We start from the raw sequence: 25,262 nt of genomic DNA on the forward strand, positions 1-25,262 counted from the left end.
TTGATTCCTATATTATAATATCCAGTTTATCTTCTTTATTTCTGACAAAAGCAGAGTCTTTATGACTGGAAATATTGTTCTAATCAATCTCTAAACAAATATTACTGCTACAATGTTGGATTAAAAGAAGCTAGTGTCTTGTTCTGGACATTTTTTTATAGTGAATCCAAGAGTAACAATATTCAAAATTAAGTAAATGTTTATTAAAAAAACAACTTTATTTGCATCTAAAGTTTTGGAAGGTATCACATAGAATAAGGGAGAAAACACAACAACAGAAGGCCTGTCAAGGGGGGCAACTTGAGCTCTTAGGATTGTCACAAACTAGCTCTATTTTTTGTGAACCAAAAGATCAATGAATGAATCCCAAGATAATTACGTGAGCCTAAAAAATCAAAATTGTTAACCCAAAAATCAACGTGAGAACCCAAAGATCAACGTGAGAACCCAAAGATCAACATGATCTCTCAAGATCCAATGACTTCTGTCTCATTACAAAATGTAAACTAGTACAGACATTGACATGATAGCAGCCCAATTCTAAGCCATAATTGAACATTTAAAATTTCTACCTATGATAAATTTTCGGTTCTACAAGACAGACTAGAGCATAGTTTTAGGAACAAATACAAATATTTTGTGGCGTTGGCCTTTTATTCCACCTAGAGACTACACCACCACAGTGTAGGTCTACACATTTAGTTTTAACAGGAAACTTGAATAAAAAATTAAAAGAAACTAAACTTAGACAAAACTGAAAATGTCTAAACAAAAAACAACGATGGCACCTATTATTGTAAAGGTCATCTATTTCGTGACATTGTCCTTATTGAGCAGCCATGCAGGCTAGTAGCTATTAGGACAGTGGGCTAGGTAGGTCACTGAACGCTAATAGGTATGACCCCATTGGTGGTCAAGTCCTTTATGTGACGAATGCCATTCCCCTGTTCTGGGTGACCAACGAAATCCCAGCTCCATGCACCAGCGTAGCCGTGATTGTAAGTCCAGTCAAACATCTGGACAATGGTCATGCCGCCACCATCTTGTTCGTTGAATTCCCCCACAAGGATTGGTTTGGAGACAACATACTCTGTGAAATTGTTCTGCAACAGAAAATGTTTCATTCTTGATGAAGTTCAACAAAAGATAAATGTCGATATCAAGTTATTATCAAAGTTTTTTGTTTTTTTAGTTCTTTCAATATAGACTCTTTGTGTCCTACGAGACTTGTGCAAATAGCAGAATAGCTTAATGCAGTGCTATAAGGCGCGATACTTTTGTAAATAGCAGAACATCTTAGTGCAGTGCTATAAGGCGCGAGACTTTTGCAAATAGCAGAACATCTTAGTGCAGTGCTATAAGGCGCGAAACATGTGCAAATAGCAGAACATCTTAGTGCAGTGCTATAAGGCGCGAGACTTTTGCAAATAGCAGAACATCTTAGTGCAGTGCTATAAGGCGCGAGACTTTTGCAAATAGCAGAACATCTTAGTGCAGTGCTATAAGGCGCGAGACATGTGCAAATAGCAGAACATCTTAGTGCAGTGCTATAAGGCGCGAGACTTTTGCAAATAGCAGAACATCTTAGTGCAGTGCTATAAGGCGCGAGACATGTGCAAATACCTAAACATCTTAGTGCAGTGCTATAAGGCGCGAGACTGGCGGGAAGCCGCAGCGGAACAAAAAAAAACAACAAAAAAGGCTAACTAGCACCAGTTACAGCCATATAAGAGTCCAGTAGTCCGAGTTTCGGGACTCAACGCCTTCACAAAATGCCGAGGCAAGTCCTCAGTCCCCATTACCCCCACACCCAATGGAAAAAAATGATCATCATCGAATCGATAATGATTGACAAAAAATCAAAGAAAAATTATCCCTATTCCAAGTGCGTATCATGTATATCAGTGACATGCACTCTTATTCGCGCAATACGACTTATCAAGAGATATCTGGAGCCGTCGAACGATTTCGCATAAAATTGTTTACACGGTTTCTTTAACATCTTAAGTGCTCTGTAAAATTGGTTTTTGTTGACTCGCAGCAAGAACGCGGAAATTCACCAAACATCGCAAGCTTTTTGCTAAACCTTTGTACGTGTATTTTCGTCATTTCCTCAAAATGGCATTAGTTTCAGCTTTAATAGAAATGTTCAACAGAAACAAACAAATAATTCACCGAGACACTTGAAAAAGTGAACCAGGAAAACCAAAGAGATAGATAGAGAGAGAGAGAGAGAGAGAGAGATAAAGAGATAAATAAAAACAAAACAAGGAGGCTGAGTATCCAGTATGCGTGTGTATGTGTGTGTAGGGCAGTGCGGGCCTGTTCATGTCCAAAGTCTATGTGTCTAAAGTCACGGGCTAAAAGTATGTTCGGAGGATCGTTAAAATGGCGGCCGTTTATTGGGAGTGAAAAAAAAAAAGCAACGAATGTTCCGGTGAGACTACAATAGTCTGGGAACAAACCAACAGCCGATGTGTAGTGCTAGTTAGTTCAAACTCTTACACTATCGATAGTTACCAAAAAGGGTGATTCTTTGACAAACTTGCCTTCCCATGAGTAAGAGTGGAATTGATAGAAGTCCATGACACCCTGTAATAACAGCAGACAGTTGACAGCATTTAATCAATTACTATAACATGTGTATATGTACATTATGCTTTTTTTTTCTTTAGATTTTCCAGTAAGACATTTAGCCGGAGGCCTACAGGCTAGAAGACAGAGATTACATTCTCACACGTGACACGACTCTAGGACAATGATAAAGTTAATGAAAGACCAAATTGTTACCGTTGGTTTTCCACCTGCTTTGATCAGACAACTGTCCGAGTAATGGTCTACATCCCCAAACTTGTCTGTGTTAAATCTGGGATTTGAGACACCAACACTGACCAGGTATTTGGGGTCAATCTGTTTGATTGCAGCCGCCTGCCAGTTGAGAAATCTAAGAATAAATCAATGCACAAATTGATATTTTAAACCAAAACTTAGTTAGTGCACTGAGATGATGTCTTTGAACACCACAAATAAGGAGCAAAAATGTAGATCTTGACAGTTGGTCTTGTGGTCTTCGAGCAGACGTGACTAATGAAAAGACAAAAGACTCGAACTGAAATTGGAGCTTGACAGGTTCTATCTAGGAATATGCTAATACTAGTGTCAGAGCCAACTGTTTAGAGGTTAAATAATGAGTCAAAGGTCTTTTCTACGGATATCTATAAGAGATATGTTTTGTATGCTGAGAAATATGTTTATTTTACGAATCGGATGCTTCTTCAAAATCGAACCCCAAACATCTCGCAAGACTATGGGATGATGACAATGGGGAGGATCCCACAGTCCAAAGCTGCTATCTTCCAATCTTTGTTGGAAAACCTTACAGAAATAAAATATTCACTTGTGATTTTTTCATGTAATGGCCCAGCAGAAGTCAAACGTGAAAACTCAAAAGAAGTAAGTGTACACTTATTGAGAATTTCGTGGAGTTCTTTCCTTGTAGGAACACGTCAGAGTAATACTTGGAAGAAACACTTAAAATACCTTAGAAATTGTTCATAGTTGTATTTTTTACCAGCCCAACCAGCGCCACTATATTTCAAAGCTGTGGTGTCGAAACAAGGATCCGCGTGAACCTGGAAACACAACGCAAGCATAAAGTTCTGATTTTAAATTGTATTTGTATTAGTTCTCTCAGTCTAATAAACAAAAACAATATACATAAGTTGATATTTAAAGCATGGTGATTTAAATAAAATTTTGAAATAAACAACAAATACAAGATTTTATCTCTCTCTCTCTCTCTCTCTCTATCTATAATATATAAACAATATAATATATATGTAATATTTATATAAATAAAATATAATATCTATCTATCTATCTATCTATCTATCTATCTATCTATCTATCTATCTATCTATCTATATATATATATATATATATATATATATATATATATATATATATATATATATATATATATATATATATATATGTAAAGAGAGAGGGAAAGAGAGAAATAAACTCACGATTTCTGGGTTCAACATGCCTTCAGGTTCATTCATAATGTCCCATGATCCCAAAGCTGGATGACCTTTGACCGCGGTGGCCCATGGTATTAAGGCATTGTCAATGTAGGACTGGAGTTTCACTGGGTCTCTAAGAAGTCCATCCAGTCTGTTGTGTGCGTCTTGGTTGACAGCAGCGTTCCACAGACATGGCGTGATGAGTATATCGTATCTAGAAAATGGATTCATTTTTAACATTAACTTTTTAGTGAAAAGAAACGAGAAGAAAATATGAAATCTATAATTTATTATATAGATTATTTAGTCTGACAAGAGACAAGGATCTTTGAGTTGTTTTTTTCACAGTTGAGTCATGACCTATACTTCACTAGGAACACAAAGGACATATGGCGATGAAATGAAAGTCACAGTTGCTAAGGATTACGAGCGTTATCAATTCTTACTTTTGTCCAAGATTAAGTAGCTCAATAAATTCACTCAAGAACGTTCCTTTGGTGTCCAGTCCAATGACCATTCCACTGCTGTTGAAGGCTGGGGTTGTCTCCGCTTGTATGTGAATCCAAAGTCCTGGGAAAATGTTTAAAATGTAGGGACAAACTAAGCATCATCTAAAACTCAATTGGAAAACAAAATGACTTCTAATCTTTTCTAATTCTGCAATATCACAAAGGTAGAGGCACATTTCCTATTCCATAATCTAGGTCAAATTGGTACAAGTTCTCCTTCTTCTCTTGTACCTGAATCCTCCATAAAATCTAATGACTAAGCAGAGTTTAAGTCTCAAATGAACATGTACGACTAGATTAACGAATGGAAGGACGTCATTATATCCCTTGAAGGAACGTCTGTAATTTATAATTTAAGAAGACAACATTATCTTGTCTACTTAGAAGGCTATTTACAGCCTGTACAAACCAGGACGCTTAGAAATAGCTAGCGACGCCAGCTTGAGGCCGTCAACAAGTTCCACAGAGAAAGAGCCAAACAGTTTTCAAGCACAACACCGGCTGCCTGGTCGGTGTGGTATGCGCGCTGAGCTCTCGTTCAGTCGTATCGATGGTCCTGGGTTCATACCTAGTCCGCTTCCATCCAACGACATCCCGGCGGAGGTTTGGACTAGAATGTATTCCAACACTGAAGGAAGATCCGAAACATGTCAGACTTTGTACGAAAGGATGCTGGCTACGTGAGTATGAAAGCTCTATGTAAAGTTAAATCTTTGAAGTATAAACTACGAACTCATGGAGTTGCCTCCAGCGTCGTGTAACATTCTCATCTGATGCTCCAGCTGGACTTTACGTTGCTGAAAGAGCCCATCCCCAAAGTCATAGGCGTAACTGATCCAGGGGAGGTTTACCCCAGAGAGAAATATTCTTTGGTTGTTGTAGGTGAAATGAGTTCCATCGATACTCAGCCTGGATCCAGGTTGGAAAGTACCTGAAAAAACAATAGACAAGTGCGTTACATCTAATCAGTACTAAATTACATTATGCCCTAAAATTTCTGGTTAATTATTGTCAGAAAATAGGCCATCCTCTTTCTACTGCTTTTCAATTTCATCGCCTCAATATGCATCAAAACTATCATCAAGAAAGAAGGGTAGCACCATCAGATCTACATCCACGACGTCTACAAGAGGTGCTTTATGGCACAACTCTATTTTGCGTCTGTTCTAGTTTCTTAATGTTTTCTTGAGTTGAGAGATCCCAAACAGAGGATGTATATTCTAATATTGGCCTAACTAAGGGTCAAATAGCGTTTTAATTTTTTTCTCCTGTATAATAAGTAAAAATTTCTGTCTTGTAATAAACCCTAATGATTTGTTTGATTTTTAAAATAATTTCATCAATATTGACTTAATCCTGTGCACTCTCAGGGAGCATAGGGCCGCTTCATCAATATTGGAACCTAGTAATCACTTCTCATGTATTTTTACACTAGATATTTTGAGTTTTTAGTCTGTGTTAATAATGAATGACTTGAGATGTTTTTATTTATTATTGTACATTGTGTTATTCTTAACATCAGACATTTTTTTTTGGTGGAAAGATATGCTCCAATTTGAACCAATATCTTTATGTTGTTTTTATTGTTCTATATGTTATGAAATGTTCTGCGAAAAAAATCTGCGTTTTGTTCTTAAATTAATGAAATTAGGTAAGTCATTTATTTATGTAAATTAGAAACAGTAGCGGGCCTAAGACTGTTCCTTGGGGGTACATCTGAGGTTAGTGTTATTGGTGTTGATTTGGAGCCACTGATTATTACAGTTTATTCTCTCATTATCGAGAAATTCTGAATTATTATAATGAACCAGTATTCCAAAGTATTTACTTTTTTAAAGCAAGCTATTGGAGTGAACTTTATAAAATGCATTAGAAAAGTCAAGTAAAATGGCGTCTATTAGCTCATCATTATCTGATACATCAACATCAATCAACATCCCATGCTACAAATTGTTCTCTTGATCATCACGTCTTATTGAATAAGATTTGTGCATTCAAGCCAAGGCCAACTGTTCTGAATATGTATTCAAATACATACAAATAAATAAAGTACTAGATACAACTTGATTTGTTCATGTCACACAGACTGTTATTTACCTGGTGCATTAGTAGGCTTTAAAGTATGACCAGGAGCCGCTGAGGAACAGAAAAAAAATGATTTATTTCGATTTTACTTTATAATTGCAAATGTATTTACTTATTTATTTTTTTAAAGAGATACTAAGATCTCTATCGAATGAAAATTTTCTAACCCAAAGTTTAAACTGCACTTGATATTACATACACATTTTCAAAAAGTACTAGCTATTAAGAGTATTGTGTAAATTTATACGGTTATAGTGTAGTTCATGGGCGTAGCCAGGATTTTTTTTCGGGGGGGGGGGGGGGGGGTTAGAGGGGGATTTTTCTCCCCCCCCCTCGCGAAAAAAAAAATTTGTACATATGTATGTATGTGTGTGTTCATAATCTTTATTACATTCTGACCCTTCATTCTTTTGGAACACGTTTATTGTGCCCTAGAATAGGTTCTTCCTGGAGTTAGTGAAAAAATTGTTGATTCCCCGCCATTGCCAGCAAGGGGCTCTAGGGGAACTCTAGGAGCTCACCCTAGCGCGGGGCGGAGACCCGCCGCCAAGCACTATTTCTGGCATAGAATGCCAACAAAATGCATATTCTGAGGTATCTACAGTGCATTTTCCTGCTATTAAAAAGTCTTATTTCAAAAATGTATGTGCTATTTTTACTGACTAAGACCCTGCAGCGCCGTTCGGCGCATTAGCCGTCAAGCTGTTTCCACAAAAATCTGTCACTGTTAATTTCTGAAGCCTCTTTCCACCTACTCCGAGGACCTCCATGAATGTGTGGCGCCAAGTTGTACTAGGATGTCATCGCAACTCTTATTATGCGTAATTTATTTAGTCGGAGAACATGTCCCGCAAACCTCATGCAACGCTCTGTCACAATTTTACTAAGGGTTCGACTCCAGTTCGTCATAGGATTTCCTTGATTTAGACCCGATCTCAATAACTAACTCCTAAAACCTCTCTTAGTCATCTTTGTTGAGCCACATTTAGTGTTTTTCAATTTCGGCAGATGACTATTCACTGCACATTATTAATGGAGCCCCGCCACTGGTAGAAATGTGTAACCTCTCTTGGATACGCTCTTGGAATTGGGTGACTGTAGTTTGCTTTAGATTTTATATCGAAATGTGAAGTTTTATCGTCAAAATCATCTGTTAGAGGTTTTAAACTAAAATTCTCAGGACTTTGTTGTTGTTTTTTAAATTCAAAACCCCATTTAGCTACGATCATAGAATTTGGTAACTGTAGTTTGCTTTAGAGTAATATTGAAGATAGAGGTTTTCCACCTCAAAGCGCTCTGTAGGGGGATTTTAAACTCAAAACTATCTGGAGGAAAGGAGTTTAAACTCAAAACTCCCTATTCGCTTGGCTACGCTCAAATAATTTTAGAGTGTAATTTGCGTTTTTTTTTTTTATATTGAAGAGCTATTTTTTAGCATCAAACCCTTGTGAAGGGGGATATAAACTCTAAACCCCTTATGGCAACGCTCATAGCGTTTTAGTGCGTAATTGCTTTTTTTTTACATTGAAGATGTATTTTTTAACTTCAAACCCCGCTGGCGGGGATTTTAAACTCAAAACCCATATGGCTACGCTCTTAGATTTAAGAGTGTGTAATTTGCTTTTTTTTTATATTGAAGATGTATTTTTTGCTTCAAACTCCACTGGAGGGGAGTTTAAACTTAAAACTGAGTCAAAACCCATTTAGCTACGCTCATAACATTTTGAGTGCATAATTTGCTTTTTTTTCATATTGAAGATGGGGTCTATCGTAAATTTTGGAGGGGTTTTTTAAATCAAAATCTTCCTTAACTGTGCACTTGGAATTTGGGGATTATCGTTTGCATTTTTTGTGTGTTTTGTTTTATAGAAGAGGGGGATTTAACTACAAAAACCCCTGGTAGGGGGCTTTAAACTCAAAACCCTCATGTTAGGGGTTTTAAAGTCAAAACCTCCTGGTAGGGGTTTTAAACTCAAAACCCCTTTAGCTGTGCTGGGGCAAGTGATGGTTTAGTATTAAAATCTCACCTAAAATTAACAAAATCAAAGCAAAAAAACATGTCACTAAAGTGCGTCTTCCCCCCCCCCCGTGGTAGGGGTTTCAGACTCAACTCAAAACCCTATGGTAGGGGTTTTAAACTCAAAACCCCTTTGGCTGAGATGGGGCAAGTGATGGTTTAGTATTAAAATCTCACCTAAAATTAACAAAATCAAAGCAAAAAAACATGTCACTAAAGTGCGTTTCCCCCCCCCCCCCCCCCCCCCCCCGTGGTAGGGGGTTTCAAACTCAAAACCACATGGTAGGGGTTTTAAATTTAAAACCCCTTTGGCTGAGATGGGGCAAGTGATGGTTTAGTATTAAAATCTCACCTAAAATTAACAAAATCAAAGCAAAAATCAGTCACTCAAGTCCGTCTCCCCCTCGGGGGGGGGGGGGATTTCATTTCGGGGGGGGGGTTTGAACCCCAAAAACCCACCCCTGGCTACCCTCATGGTGTAGTTAATATAATAAAAGACGCTGGGATAAACAGTGGGATATATAGGTCAATATTTACATAAAGATAGTGCTAACAACAGAAGCCTTAAATACATTTATTCAATAGTTTGTTCTAAAACATATCGCCGCCTATCTGTGGACTTTACCTGTCAGTGGTCCAGGTGTAGTCACTTCACCTGTAGTTGTGGTCAGAGATGCTTGGACTTTAGGAACCACATCGCCTTCACTTGCTGGTGTCACAGAAAAAAAATTGTCAAGAAATATCTATATTAATCATTTAATGATTAATTAGTGCAGACTAGTTGGTATGTACCTTCGACTATATAGTCTGATATGTTCTTAGACCAGACAAGAAATAGTCATTGATCGTGTAATTCTAGTATTACTTGTTATATGTTATAATTATATTTAAAAAGAAAATATAACAAGGTTACGAAGACAGTTTGTAAGGAAACACAAACTCAAAATTGGCCCCCGAAGTGGTCCACCCATTCAGGTAAAAAGGCAGGTTTAAATATTTTCACTAAGAATATCATAATGAAATTCTATCAAAGGCAAATGACAGAGAAGAATGGAGAAAGAAGGTTGACAGATCCTGTGTGGTGCCCCAAAGGTCCAGGGAATAGGTGAAGGTGAATGTAAAGTTAGATCTGAACCTGGCCTAACTGATGTCTTATAATGAGTATCTAATTGATTTAATTGTTTTGTAAAGGGTCAATCTCTTATTTAAAGCCTCATGAAAAAAACAAAAAAAATCCTTTAGTTTTGTGTTTCATGGGGCCCATGGAGATCCGCAGTTCACGCGATAATACGAAAAACTATTTATTAATTGTTGTTTTAAATTATGTTCAACTTATTTGCATAGTAAATAGATTTTTTTCTCTTTAAAAAAAGTTAACATTTTTTTTGTAAATGTAGTACTCAATATGAGAGAAATTACATAACTTAGCAATACAATATCAAAAATCTTAAGCCATTTACATAAATATGTTAAAAATATGGGGGCAGCTAAAAACTTTATTTAAATATGTTTAAGTAAACGTAATGACCTAAAAAAAAAGCAAAAGAAAAAAAGATTACAGCTGGACATTAGAACTTTAGATCTAGATGTCCATACAATGAATATAACAATAAATAGTCTCACAAATATAGTCTACCTTTCTAACAGATGGTTAGAGTTAGACTAGATCTTAAGACTTCTAAATCAGAAATCTAGATCTAGTTCTCGATTCTTATATAATGAAAGTAATAATACAACAATTGGTACATCGAGCTGGCGTTGCAAAAGTAGGCCTTACAATTTATATACCCGGTTTAGATACCCGGTTTGAGCATAATTAATTATTTTTTAAAAATTTAATTAAATTTATTTTAAGTAGTATGGAGGCGCTTGGCTTCCGAACCGATGGGATCTTTCCCCTTTCCACCCTCGTTAAACGTGGGAGATAGAAGCAGACGACCTTTACATCATCTTCCCTATAGGTCACAAGGTCTGAAAGGGGAACTTACTTTTACTTACAGAGCAACATATTTGTAATATGAGAGTCTTTAACATCCATTTTGACATGGGACTACAGCTTGCTCGCTTGATGAAGTTAAGTTTCAATGAACAGTTCTGCTTCTACTGCTCTACTCTTTGGGCGCCTCTGAGTCCACGCAGCTTTAATGGGTACCTGACACTAGTTGGGGAGAAGTAAAGGCGGTTGGTCGTTGTGCTGGCCACCTGACACCCTCGTTAACCGTTGGCCAATAGAAACAGATGACCTTTACATCATCTGCCCAATAGATCGCATTTGTCCCGGTTTGTAAGTTTGGTCTTACTTGTGGCAAAGAAACTGATACACAGTCTGTCTCCCACATGTTCGTCCTGGTTCCAAGCCTGATTATGTAAGACATACACCTTACCACCATCTCTAGTCTCAGCAACAGTAGCTGTCCAAACCTGTACAAGCATTTAAGTCACGTATCAAGAAAATGTAGTGGTTGGTAACACGAGTGACACACTTCTGGACGGAAGTGGAAATAATTCAGAACCACTGAACCATAGCTTACAAATATACAAAACAATATCTAATAAAATACTCGGAAATACCTAAAGATAAAGGCACATGGTTTATTCGTACAAGTGTCAATTGTAGCCTGAATCAGCCAATGACTTAGATGAGTTTAAGTCTCTGATTAACATTCACGACTACACTAACAAATGGCTACCTATAGTACGTCATTATCTGATTTAGTCAACTTGAGTTAACCCATTGCAGGAAAAGCACTATAATGAAGCCTTATAGTAATAGATCTAAATTTAGGCTTCTGTGTTTTAAAAAGTAATAGATCTAGATTTAGGCTTCTGTGTTTTAAAAAGTAATAGATCTAGATTTAGGCTTCTGGTTTTAAAAAGTAATAGATCTAGATTTAGGCTTCTGTGTATTAAAAAGTATACCTAAAACAAGGTTTAGAAAGAGACAGGGTTTGTTTTTTCTTATACCTGACATTTGTATATTCTAAAAAAGAAAACACAAAATTAATCATTAAATTTTAAAATAATCACTTGGTATTTAAATGCTTTTCTTTGCTGAACAATTTAAATATTGAAGAGACTGATCCAGTAGGATGAGATTATATATAGACAATAAGTGACTATTTTAATATAGGAGCTTACGTTCATACTAGTGACCGGAATGTCAAAGGTCAACGTGACATTCCACGCATGTAGGTCCTGAAAGATGTCGAAGCAGGTTTCGGCTTGAAAGCCTCCGTTCCAGTGATTGGTGACAGGGACGTCGACAGCGGCCCAGGCAGAGTGCAGCAGGGAAGCCCACAGAGAGGCCCACAAAATGCAGGTTCTGAAGAAAAGAAAAAAATATTTTGAAAGCTGTAACACTGAAGTACGAGTTAGACAAATAGTGGGTCAGGGTTTCAATGCTTGGTTTTTTTTTTAACTTGTTCTCTGTTTCCAGAATTATTTGACATCTTCAAACAGGTAGTAGGCCTAAATAAGTGAAAATATTTAGATCTGTGCCAGTGTGACCTACTTTGGTTAGATCTGTGCCAGTGTGACCTACTTTGGTTAGATCTGTGCCAGTGTGACCTACTTTGGTTAGATCTGTGCCAGTGTGACCTACTTTGGTTAGATCTGTGCCAGTGTGACCTACTTTGGTTAGATCTGTGCCAGTGTGACCTACTTTGGTTAGATCTGTGCCAGTGTGACCTACTTTGTTGATAAAAGATACAGAATGTTTTTGCTCTGACAAAGCATTTTAAAATAAATTATTCAAACTACAGACAGTGTATTGAAAGAAACCTATCTTTAGCTCTTCAACTTCTGAATTGAACACTAAATCTTTTTGTAAAGGGAAACTTTGTATTTGTAGAATTAAATTTAGAAAAGGACATAAAGGGCACTACTTTGAGATTAGTCATTGGTCTAGCTCCACAAATGTAAACCTTCGTCTAAACATTTAAATTTTGCACTGAATAAAAATGTGATGCATCAAGAAAAAAAAGTTCTCGTCTATTTTTTTCGTTTCTTTCAATTTCCTTCATTCATTCCAAGGTCCCGCTATTTGTTGAAGAAAAAAAAAAGGTTTCCTTACCTCATGATAATCAACTTGTCTTTCTGTCTAGCTGTTCAATGTAGAGTTGGCATCAACGCTAGTTCTGTACTGAACTGTGCACGTATTGACAGACTAGTCGAGATAAGTGGCCGGGTCAGAAATGAAGCGTAGCAAGGAAAGATACGATGTAACGTACTATAAATACAACATGTCAGAATGTAAGGTATTTTGAAAAAATAAATAATAGTAAGAACATAAATGTTACTTAAAACCAAACTGCAAAACAAGACAGAGTTATCTACGTCAACATGAACAGACAGGCCATGAATGTTTTCATTAGGGAACACTGTAGAGAATTAGTTCAATCATGACCTAAACAAACACACTAAAGAAAAGACACATTTTGACAATTCTTTTATAACCCATTTTGAGCGGCCGCCGTAAGGCAAATACTCTGTTCTGTCTGACCGTCTGTGAGGTTTAAATCTTAAAATGTAAAGAGCATTTGAACAATTTCACCATTACTATTTCTCTAAATAGTTGTAGCATTGACTTCTAGTCACCTTATGTTTCTTAAAATTAAATGTAGAACCTTTATTTTTTTTTAATAGATTCACAATTTTGAAAACAAGTTTAAAAAGTCTTATTTACTTACAAGACAGTTTGATCCTAAATGGACTAGTCTGAGCATGAAAACTGATTCAAATAAATCATCTTTCACAAATGTTTAGGAATTTCAAGAATGTCATTAGCAGCTTCTGTTGATGACAAATAACTGGACGCTCCAGGCGCCGCTCTTGAAGGAACCTAACGCTTTAGGCACGATTTCACTGTAAACAGATTGTCAACTTGAATAATATATTTTGAGTTAAATGAAAACATGCTGATAGTTGCTCTGTACAATCCTTCCTTATGGTGTAACTCCACTGACCTCTTTTTTCTATCTTGTAATCTCTTGGTCTCTGAAAAGTACACAAGTGATTCAAAATGCTAAAATATCCTCAGATTTCAGTTCTATTGGAAATGTTCACAGTAAACTTCACAATGTCAAGGACGTTAAACTGAACGTCATTGTTGCCAACTAAATAAAAAAAAAGGTTGAGTTAAAATTGTCAACACGATTTCAATGCGTGGGAGTAGATCTTGGTATCAAACTCCTGTATCACCTCTAGTTAGTTGTCCATTTTGTTATAAAATAAGTTTTTCAAGTCCTAAAATAAAAGTCTTATCTTACCTTCATTATGGTGAGACATTGTTTTGTGAAGTAATAGAAAGAGTTTAGAACATTTCCTTGTGTAGTGTTATAACACATGCACATAAATGATCAAGTACCTTTCAAAACAAAACCTAACGTATGGACACTTCCTTGAGTTCGTTGACTGGAGACACCAACAAGCCAGCTCTTTATCTCTTTGTCATGTAGCACAATCTTCTGGGCCTCATTTCTCATGCGTGCATTCTATGTGCTCATTTCCAAGGGACTTCCAATGGAAGTGTTTCATGGAATGTATTGGACAAAGACAGTATTGGATCTTCCGATTGGTTTAGAACTACATCGTACGAGTTTGTGTAATTTTTGTGTCCCACAAACTCTCTGAGTGTTCTCTTTCGCAATCTACTTTCTATAATAAACAACAGTTCTTTGAGCAATGAGAAATGTAAACATCATTGTGATCACTGGTCAACACTTTATGAAGAAATAGGAACTTCTCTTCTACTTAGAAATACTTCGGACAGTACATATGTCCACTGCATGGAGTGGAACAAAGATACAAAGAGACCAGAAAGCTTTGCTTTGAGAGAGATCACTGTTAGACTAGAAAGATTCAGAAACTGTCGTTGTGTTTTCATGTTTGAATATAAATTCAAGATAAAAAATATTGATTAAACATCGAATTAGTTGGGTTGTTTTTTTTATGTTAAAATAAAGCCAGGGCCAAGCCAACTTATCTTTAGTACTTTGGTAATAGTCATTCATCTATGCTCTAATTGTTTCCGCTGCAATATTATTCTTGGTTTATCCAAATTTACGGGGTTTTTTTTCAGATCATATAATGGCTTAAGAATTTATCAATATTTAGCCCACAGTTATTTAAAAAAAATGTATAATGATGCTCATATAAAAATAAAGTCAGTTCCAAAATAAACAAGGATTCATAGACTTGTAATAGCAAATGGTTCAACAACTGTTAGATATTGTGATTTAATTTAATGTCTCTATTGAATCTAATCGTATTTTTAATCAAACAATTAAATAAAAATAAATACTGTGTCCGAACAGAGTTGGGGTTTGATGGTTTTTTTTGTTTGCGTAACTAGATGTAGTTCGCTATTGTATTGCCTTGATAGGGTCATAGAGATCATTCAGTTTCACTGTGACACACATCTTGTTAAATCCTAAAGGGGATGCCTTTAAATAATCTTGATACATATTTGTCATTTACTTTAAAATGAACTTAAGATTCTTAAACACACACACATACATACATACACACATACATACATACATACACACATACATATATATATAATATATGCATATAGATCGTAATTAATAAGAAACAAATTTTTGTTTGTAAAAATGTTTTACATGTTTCGGATGTTTTATCAGTGTTAAAGATTATTACTTACTAGTCCAAACCTCCCGCAGGACGACGGGGAATGGGAGCGGGCAGGGTTTGAACCCGGGACCATCGATAAATCTGAACGACAGTCCAGTGCACAAACCGCACGACCAGGCAGCCATCCTTTAATTTCTCTTCTTGTTATTTAGAAAAAAAATATTGAGGAGATTTTTTTCTACTCTACAGAACTTACAGCTTTATAATAATCCTCAAACATATATTTTATAAAGTTCATAGAACAAGCACCATTTCATTGAGGGGAAGGGGAAATTAACTCTAAAAAAATTCAGAACTCTTTGACGGTATTAATCTTTTTAAGCCAACTTTATACGAATTAAAAATAACCAAAATGTGATCATTTGTACATGTTTTAAAATTTATATGAAGTCAAATACTATTACAAAGTAGACATAAACAAATCGAGACATAAGAACATAAAAATACAAATAGTTTAATGGTACAAAATATACAGTTTATTTTACCTCATATTGTGTTAATTTCAACATGACAAAATAGCGCCACAGAAAAAGAATTCAACATCTACAGACTATCCCCCACTGAACCAAAGAGAAACAAATTCTCTAATCCCAATCAGTGTCTAACAGTGGAAACCAATTAATGAATGTTGATTGGTATAGGTCCATTGGAAGTCAAGTCTTTGATGTGGCTAACTCCGGTCCTCTGGTCAGGATGACCCACCACGTCCCAGCTCCAGGCACCAGCGTAACCGTGGTTGTAGACGTAGTCAAACATTTGTGTGATGGTCATGCCGCCGCCATCTTGTGTCCAGAACTCGCCAACAAGGATTGGCTTGGAGACTCCGTAGTCTGAGAACGAATTCTGAAAGTAGACAATTCTGTTTACAGACATTGGAATCACTCTGGTAAAAAAAATATTTGTGTCTACAGATAAAATGGATGTAGAAGATGCTTAGTTGAACTAAGAGTCTGAGGTTGAGATTATTTTGAGATTGTATTAAATTCATGCTAACTTCAAAAACGAGATTTGGATTTTCAAAAATCACAAACAAAAGCCAAAATGTCTGAGTATATAAATAGTCCCACAAAGAACGACTCAATAAAAGGAAAACAAAAAGGTTACCGTGAAAGCTGCTTCTTGACTGAATTTGTTTTGCCAGGAGTACGAGTGGAACTGGTAAAAGTCCATCACTCCCTGGGATAGGAGCAAAAAAAAAAAAGATAAAAAAACATTCTTCAAAACAAGAAAGATTATAATTCTTTTATATAACTAATTGAGTGATTGTTTTGATCTTATTAATAAAAGAGTTTGTCAGATTAAAAGAAAAAAACAAGACTTTTTTTTTTACCCCGCCCCGTTTCTTCCCCCCTTCCCACCCCGAGACAAAAATCCCAGACAAGCGAATGTATAAATCTACACTTTATAATATGCTAGTCCTTTAGATCTAGACCTAGACAAACGATGAGCAAAATGTTCCTGAATATGAATTGATTAGACTATACTGATCAAACTCTTGAATAATATAATGCTTACATGAAGACATACCCGAAGACATTAATTACGTTCAAGAGAAATATTTTCTCGTTCTCCAAATTAAGATTTCTTTCTTTTTTTTTTTAACCTTAAAAAAGTAGAACGGTCAAACTAGAGTTTCCCCTGTGGCCATCGAACAAATATTTTTTCTCAGCGATATTCTTCAACTATTAAATTTCTAAGCAAATCGTTGGAGCAGTTTTCGAGATCTGGGTCCAGATTTCACCCACGAAGATAAAAGTTGAATAGAGGAATTGTAAATAGATATGAAACAAAGTTATTTGCTATAAAAAATTTTTTTTTTTTTTGCTCTGGGCAAACAATTTCATCGATTTAAAAACAATGGCAATACAAAGTTGTCAATTTGATAAGTTGCTAAGACGCTAACCTCTGGTTTCCCCCCTGCCTTGACCAAACAGCTGTCCGAGTAGTGGTCAACATTGCCGTACTTGTCTGTGTTAAATCTGGGATTGGAGACACCAACGCTGACCAGGTATGTCGGATCGACTTTTTTGATGGCTGCAGCTTGCCAGTTGAGAAATCTAAAAATAAATTATTATTTTCATATTTGTTCTAAGAATCGTAAAGGCCTTATTTCTATTAATCAAGGTCAATAAAGTTTCCCTAATTGAAAATGTACATAGTGGGTCGATACCAAGCAGAATTTAAGACCAATAAGTTCTGATAAGCTACGAACCGATCATCGGTTAACATATCACCACTTTTCATAAATAGCTAAACCAAAAACCAAAACATATTTTGTTAAGAAAGAAATTACAAAAACAAACAAAGAAAAAAAAAAGATTTACCTGAGAAACTCTTCGTAGTTGTATTTTTTCCCTGCCCACCCAGCGCCACTGTTTCTAAGGGCAGTTGTGTCGAAGCAGGGATCAGGATTAGACTAAAAGTAGAAGAAAGACAACTCACTTAGCAGTAGAAACAAAAATGTAGCACTGGAAACATTTTGTTTAGTTTTCTCTTGACCATCTACAGAACAAAAAGTAAGACTAAGATCTAATGGTCTTTAACTTCCTTTAAAAACTCTACATTTTGAAAAACAGGGATCCTACACTTACAATATTAATGTCATAGACTTACGATTTCATACATTTAAAACAAATATATATATATATAATGATGTAGGCGTACTTTGTCCTTCACAGATATATTTCACCCTTGCATAATTTATGAGAATATTTACAAATCGAGATAAGTGGTGTGGAGTTAGTTCAAGAAGTGGTGAACCCACATGATTAGTCCTCGGTCTCACAGGGTTTAAGTGGATATTTACATGAACATTACAAAAATATATCACAGAACAATCAAAACCTCACTAACCACTTCCGGGTTTAACATGCCCTCGGGCTCATTCATGATATCCCAAGAACCTAGAGCTGGATGACCTTTGACCGCGGTGGCCCAAGGAATCAAAGCTTTGTCAATGTAGGACTGGAGTTTCACCGGGTCCTTAATGAGACCGTCAAGTCTGTTATGTGTGTCTTGGTTGACAGCAGCGTTCCACAGACATGGCGTGATGAGTATATCGTATCTAGAAATAAATTAATGCATGGCGTGATGAGTATATATTATCTGACAAGCAATTAGAAATTATTATTTTTTTTTACAAAGCTTCTATCAACTCAGTCTGTCGGTATGTCTAGAACATATTTTGAACATGTTATTTCTCCCACTTCCCATTCTCGGATCAAATTGAAACTTTGCACAATTAGTCATTGTTTGTAACAAAACAAGAAGCCCTAACCGATAGTTAATAAACCTAGTTATTGTGATAGGCCTTGCCATGTAGGCCTAGTTGTTGATGCTTGTCTGACTTGTACTGATTACCCTGGAGATGTCAGAGTTTCTTGTACGGGTGTATTCAATGCAACAAACAAGAACAAAGCCCGCACAATTAACACGTATGAAAGTCTAAACCTTTGTATAACACAGATGATGGTCCAATACTGAAAAGGCCACAGTCGAGTCTCTGTCTATAAAACCACGTTATCCCTAGGAAATCCACAAACTGACTTCATTTACATAAGTGATCTCTAACCCAACTAAGTCGTAACGTCACTAAAGTCGCTTTCAAAGTCCGTCAACTATGGTGAGTCTCTATACAAACTTAAAACACTAAGTGTCTCACATTAGTAATTAAATTTGTTTGAAAAAAGAAAATAAATCTTACAGTATTGACATATATTGAGTTCTTCTCTGTATATCCGCCATTTTTAGTTTTTCTAATTATTTTTTAAAATTCTGCTTTTTTCTTATGAACAGTTATGGTTTCTTACTTCTAGATAAAATTTAAATACAGTGAAATAAATTTGGCATCAACTCATATAAAACCAAACGTCGTTAGTTAAATAATAAATAATTGTTTATGAAAGATTTTTTTTTTAAATTGTAAATTGCAAAATAAAAAAAAAAAAGTAGCTGCCAAGCTGATGTTATTATATGTCTTGGGTTAAGCTGACCCAGTGGCAAGGCGCTTGGCTTCCGAACCAAGAGGTCTAGAGTTCAACTCTGGTGAAGACAGAAGTTTGTGATCTTTAGGGCGTCCCTGGGTTCAGGCATTTCTGATGAGTACTTAACATACATTAGCTGGTCGTTGTGTTAGATACATAACATCCTCGTTAACAGAGGTGCTAAAGTTTCTAAATAGATTTATTATCTGGCTTCTACGAAGTTTTTACAAGAAACGCTCTACACACTAAGTTTCCGGCTGAGATTGGAAATGAAAAACTTTTGTCCATTGAAAACTGCTAAGTCTACATAGAGTAAAGAATCACTCACTTTTGTCCAAGATTTAAGAGATCAATAAAATCATTGATGAATGTCCCTTTAGTGTCCAGTCCTAAGACCATGCCACTGCTCTCAAACGCTGGAGTTGTCTCTCCCTGAATGTGGATCCAAAGTCCTAAAAGAATTACAAAACAGTATTGCAAGGTAAATGTCTTTTCAGATCATTAAAGCCAGTCAGATATCAAAGCCAATCAAATGCTATTAAAAGTAATTAAAGCCAATCAAATGTCATTACAAAATAATATAATTATATTTTATATACCAAAAAAAAAACAAATGCGTGTGTTTAATGTCACGATTTAACGAATACACACAATAAAACACTCTATAGTCTATTTATTCTCATTGGAAATGCTAGACTGCTTGACTTCAAAGTATTTGAGCATCTTAAGGAAAACAAACAACAACGTTACCTCTGGACCATTGCAATTAACGAACTTTTTAATCGTTTTTGTTGCCGTTTGAATATTTTTTAGTATGCAGAGCTGCTTGATCTGGAAACCAGTGGGCAGTTCATCTCAGATATCAGACTGGTTCTCTGAACCATTCTACATAAAATACAAAGCTACTTTTTTTTTCTAAGATGTTTGTCGCTTTCTGTGACTCGACATAAAGACATCCATCAAACTCTCAAACAATTAAATGAACTCTGACCCAGACAAGATCGCAAAAAACAACAAAAAAAAAAAAAAAAACAGGAACTTACTTATTGAATTTCCTCCAGCTTCGTGTAACAGCTTCAGCTGGTTCTCCAGCTGAGCCTTACGGTACTGGAACTGGCCTTCACCAAAGTCATAGGCGTAGCTGATCCAAGGGAGGTTAGCCCCAGAGAGAAACACCCTCTTATTGTCGTAGGTGAAGAAAGTCCCATTAATGGCCAGTCTGGCGGCTCCTGGGGTAAAAGTTCCTGAAAGTGATAAATCATTGGAGACTATTTAATATTTGCTTAATTCCAATGTAACGCTGCATCATCTACTTCAGTGGTTCCCAAACCTTTTCTTTAACATAGCATTTCGCACATTCTGAATATATAACGGAACACTTTGCTCTTTTTCAAAGAGACGTTAATTCACAGGTGGCCTACTAGTTAATTATTCCAGTAGTTTGTGGAACACATATTCAGGTCTCGCGGGACACTCTCCTGTTTTAGGAAACACCGACCTAATTAAATGAGGTCGCTCCATTATGTATAGAAGTTGACTTCTTGAGACAATCGAACCCTAATGAGTCTAGTTTTATATTGGGAAAGTCTATTACAAATTGATTCTTATCAGGTATATATTTTATCATACGTTTTTAAAAAAAATGAGTACATAAGGCCAGGCAGCCTACTAAGTGTAAAAATGCAGCGCTTTGGAGTTTTGTTTTAATCTAATTGTTTACTCTTTCCGCTGCACCGATGTTAGAAGTAATCAAACTAGATAAACTTAGTATTTTGTGTGGCAACTTGCTCAGGTGTGATTAAAATGTCAAGGTAACAATTTATCAACTCTTACCTGGTGGGTTGGTTGGTTTCAGGGTCTGTCCAGGAGCAGCTGGAAATAAACAGAAAAAAAATCATTTCTCTTGTTTATACTGACCTAGGATTAGGTAAGTATGAGTCAGGTATCACATTTAATCACGCTGTTACGATATTGAAAAGAACAATTCAGCCAACAAAAGAAATGTTTCTTTATTCAAAATCTTAGATCCTTAGTCATTAATAGTGATATATAATTAGAGATGAAAAGTTAGATTTCTCGATGGATACAATAAAGTACAAAAGTTATTTTACAATCAAAGTAATTAATGTCTACCTGTCAAAGGTCCTGATGTGGTCACAGGGCCTGAATCACCGGACAGAGAGGCTGTTATTTTTGGCTGTACATCTCCGGTGGCTGAAGGCACAGAATAGTTTATTTTATTTTTTAATTACTTTTTTTTTTAATAAAGTCAAACTTGTACTAAATATTTGTTACAAATTAGCTTTTTACACAATTGTAATAGAACTGTAACGTAACGCTGTAACAAAAAGGACTAATTTGTATAAGAGCAACTTGCTAGTATGTAATGAGAATGGAAATAGACGGCTGAATCCTTCCTGTATCTTTCCTGTATCCTACCTGTTACCCTCCAGTAGCCCTCCTGTTACCCTCCTGTAGCCCTCTTGTAGCCCTCCTGTTACCCTCCTGTAGCCCTCCTGTTAGTATGTTACCCCAAGTAGCCATCCTGTTACCCTCCTGTAGCCCTCCTGTTAGTATGTTACCCCCAGTAGCCCTTCTGTTACCCTGCTGTAGTCCTCCTGTTAGTATGTTACCCCCAGTAGCCCTCCTGTTACCCTCCTGTAGCCCACTTGTAGCCCTCCTGTTACCCTCCTGTAGCCCTCCTGTTAGTATGTTACCCTCCTGTAGCCCTCCTGTTAGTATGTTACCCTCCTGTAGCCCTCCTGTTAGTATGTTACCCTCCTGTAGCCCTCCTGTTAGTATGTTACCCACCTGTTACCCTCCAGTAGCCCTCCTGTTACCCTCCTGTAGCCCTCCTAGAGCTGGCTGTACTTACTCGAGGCCTGGAAGCTGATGCACAGTTTGTCCCCCACATGCTCATCTTTGTTCCATTCCTTGTTGTGTAACACAAAAACTTTACCTCCATCTTTGGACTCAGCCAGCTCAGCTGTCCAGGCCTGGAAACAATACGAGGGAGTACATGCACAGGTCAAAGTCTCAGTAGACAGAAATCAAATAGTTTGTATTTTACATTTACACGGCAGACTTACATGAAGCAGAAGATTACAAAATATTTTCTTTCTAAGAAAATGTTATTTACAAAACCTGTAAAATTGGGGCTGTTAAATGTTTACAAGTATGGTTTGGAAAGTGTGAATGGATCCTTAATGAAGCGATGCCATTGTAAAAGATCTTTTACTTTCAGCACTACGTCCATTGTTTCTCTTTATTTCTCTTTGTTTCTCTTTGTTTCTCTTTGTTTCTCCTTTATGTCTACTTTTGCTTCATTTTAAAATGTTTAATTCGAGCCTTAGAAAAATCAAGCTTGACAACTCACGTTCAGACTGGTGACGGGCTGGTCAAAGGTCAGGGTCACTGTCCAAGAATGAAGTTCCTGTGTGATTTCAAAGCAACCTTCACCTTGAAAGCCGCCATTCCAATGATTAGTGATGGGTATGTCAATGTCGGCCCACACCGAAAACCAGAAGAGAACAAACACCAGACAGGATCTGAAATGAATATTATAAAATGAAGGTCTTCGTGGCCCATGGATGAACGAAAAGTACATGTTTCACGTACAGACCAAGCTTTGTCCTACATAACAAAACCTTCAAACAAGCATCGAAATTAATCAAAATATTAAAAAATCCTTGGGTGTGAGAGAATAAACATACAGTTTTTTACCAGAGAGACAGAGTCAGTTCACTGAGTTGATATAAGCTTTGTAAGAAATCAACAACGGAAATCAATTCAATATGTCTGTCTAGTACGAATCTTGTACACGTTATTTCTCCCACTTCCCATTCTCGGATAAAGTTTAAACTTTATTCATTCTCGATGACAGCACATTTATCAGTTAAAAATTAACCAATTAACTTGTTAATAAAAAGTGATAATTATTAAATTAGTATATTTTATATTGAAAAGGGAGATAAGGTGTACAGTATTAAGAGCTATGGCAATAATTGTGCAGTGTTTTCCCTTGTTAAAGCTGTTTGTTTTTTATTAAACAAAATATTTGCCTTGTTCATCTCTTATTTCAAGTCAATTCCTATACACACCAAGTCTGAAGCGTATCAACTCAACTCTTAGACATAATAATATCGCCATAGACGTATCGATTGGGCTGCATTTTTTGGTATTTGTAATCTTTACTAAGATATTGTTTGCTATAAATTTTGCATTATTTGATTTTTATTACACTGTTATAGAGTATTGTAACTATTAGGTCTATAAATTGTTTCACCACAATTAATAATAATTAAAAGAAAAGTTCAATCTAAAATAAAAATATACTTTTTAATTCATTTTCATGATAAAAGTTTTGTATGATCGGTTATAAAAATAAACTGATCAGCTATGAAACATTGATATATTTTTGTATAGATTTCTATTTGTGTATTAACTTTTATTTGTAAATTTAACATATTCAAGATAAACGTAACAATGTCAAGATGCTAAATTGAGCATCCATCGTTGTCAAATGGAAAAGCTCAGTAAATGTGATTCTTCTGTGCTAAAAAGGGCAAAAATAATGATATACTTTTAAAAAGTCACAGCTCTTTTTTTTTTTTTATTCTGTAGACCGGAGACATCAAAAAGTGCTAACTTTGAAAAGTTTATCCGCCATAGATAGAAATATCTGTTAGATTTGTTTGTTTATATTTATATATTTCAATTATAGCTTTTTATTTTGTTATATGATCCATATTTACAAACATGTATTTATTTAGTTATATATCTGGACAATCATAAATATATTTCTAGTGGCTCAAAAAATAATTCTCAACCAAAATGTTATACGAAATGCAAAAAAAAATGTAAGTAATCATTTTTTCTATAAAACATTGAAGTTTTACATAGAGACTACTCAAACAATAGTTGTCAAAGTTTACCTCATTGCGATTTTAAAAAAAAACACAAACACAAAATGCCAACTGATTAGGTGTAGCTAGTGTCCTTACAACTTACCTTATCTTTATAAGAATACAAAGTCCTGATTTCTATCTATCAAGGTAGTCACCAGGTCAAAAAGTAAGTTCGAGATTTCGAAATTAAGTGGAGTGAAAGTACAAACACACGTACGATGATTTTGATTTGTTTCGTTCACAAAACGTAAAACTTAGAATCCAGTACATTATACAATAGGCATTGCCTTACAGAAGCTACCTCACTTCAAGATTTTCATATATAGAGGAAAACTTTAAATAGCAAGTTTTTTTTTTTTGGTGTATTCGGTGTACAGACTAAGATATTCAGTGGATAACAGACGTTTTGAAGTTACATCATAAGTTTTTGGCATTGCATTCTTAGCTCTTCCACCTGTAGCTCATTTTTTTAAAATGTAGTTAGCAGCATTGAAGTCTAATTTTGCGACATTTGACATTTTAAAGCTTATGATGAAAATTCCCATAGCACACACAAACACACAAATAAAACAGTAAAAAAAATGTAAAAAAACAGGCCTACATGTGGTCAAGCTTTACTCTTCAACTATCTGTCTATAAAAAGGATGAAACGAAGATTCTAGAGACTCTTGACCAAAACAAAGTATTTTACACAGATTCCAAGAATGAGAGATTGGTTCTTTACCAACTGCTACCAACTGTTACGTCCGAGACTCTGAAGGACCCTCATCAACGAACTGATCATTGATCACATCTGTTTATTAAGGGTTCACGACTTTTGAAGCCAGACCGGATTCCTTTTTTCTCTTTTACCCATTGCCTACAAAGCGAAGGTATTTTTCTATTTACTTAAAGTTACACGTAGTTTTACTTGTATTCTTGCAATCTTAATCTTCCAACGATTCCAAAATACACTCACAAATTAGGGGATATAACAAAATTCGTTACAGATGCGTGTATCTGTATCTAAAGGTCAGACTTTGACTTTGTTACGTCCATCTTACGAAGTCTCCAATGGGATGGCAGGGGAGACGACAAAGATC

The 25,262-nt window shown here is 35.9% G+C and overlaps 2 protein-coding genes across 2 annotated transcripts; both read right to left on the reverse strand.

Annotated features, from left to right (window-relative positions):
* Positions 1–181: 181 nt before the first annotated feature.
* Positions 182–13,569, reverse strand: LOC106056652 (mannan endo-1,4-beta-mannosidase-like). Its single transcript, XM_056038982.1, has 13 exons — positions 13,325–13,569; positions 12,709–12,864; positions 11,775–11,958; positions 10,937–11,057; positions 9,262–9,345; positions 6,632–6,670; positions 5,268–5,465; positions 4,472–4,595; positions 4,029–4,239; positions 3,541–3,632; positions 2,791–2,944; positions 2,521–2,592; positions 182–1,103 (listed from the first exon to the last, which is right to left on the reverse strand). The coding sequence occupies exons 2-13, from the start codon at positions 12,711–12,713 to the stop codon at positions 879–881; spliced, it is 1,509 nt and encodes a 502-aa protein (XP_055894957.1). The 5' UTR covers positions 12,714–12,864; positions 13,325–13,569; the 3' UTR covers positions 182–878.
* A 2,174-nt stretch (positions 13,570–15,743) lies between these two features.
* Positions 15,744–24,300, reverse strand: LOC106056653 (mannan endo-1,4-beta-mannosidase-like). Its single transcript, XM_013213467.2, has 12 exons — positions 24,208–24,300; positions 22,650–22,821; positions 22,149–22,269; positions 21,407–21,487; positions 21,107–21,145; positions 20,317–20,517; positions 19,602–19,725; positions 18,144–18,354; positions 17,615–17,706; positions 17,194–17,347; positions 16,395–16,466; positions 15,744–16,133 (listed from the first exon to the last, which is right to left on the reverse strand). Exons 1-12 carry the CDS (start codon positions 24,210–24,212, stop codon positions 15,909–15,911), a joined length of 1,497 nt encoding a protein of 498 aa, XP_013068921.2. The 5' UTR covers positions 24,213–24,300; the 3' UTR covers positions 15,744–15,908.
* Between the last annotated feature and the right edge of the window lie 962 nt (positions 24,301–25,262).

Source organism: Biomphalaria glabrata, chromosome 8, assembly GCF_947242115.1.
Source record: "Biomphalaria glabrata chromosome 8, xgBioGlab47.1, whole genome shotgun sequence".
NCBI lineage: Eukaryota > Metazoa > Mollusca > Gastropoda > Planorbidae > Biomphalaria > Biomphalaria glabrata.

Bases quoted from the DNA above. Each gene is read 5' to 3' on its own strand.
- LOC106056652 (XM_056038982.1), bottom strand. The intron at 5,466-6,631 runs GTAAATAACAGT...TTGTTTTTTCAG, and splicing joins AAAGCCTACTAATGCACCAG to GTACTTTCCAACCTGGATCC. The intron at 2,945-3,540 runs GTATTTTAAGTG...ATTTATTCTTAG, and splicing joins AACTATGAACAATTTCTAAG to ATTTCTCAACTGGCAGGCGG.
- LOC106056653 (XM_013213467.2), bottom strand. The intron at 17,707-18,143 runs GTTAGTGAGGTT...TTCTACTTTTAG, and splicing joins GCATGTTAAACCCGGAAGTG to TCTAATCCTGATCCCTGCTT. The intron at 16,134-16,394 runs GTAACCTTTTTG...GTCTACTTTCAG, and splicing joins GTCAAGAAGCAGCTTTCACG to AATTCGTTCTCAGACTACGG.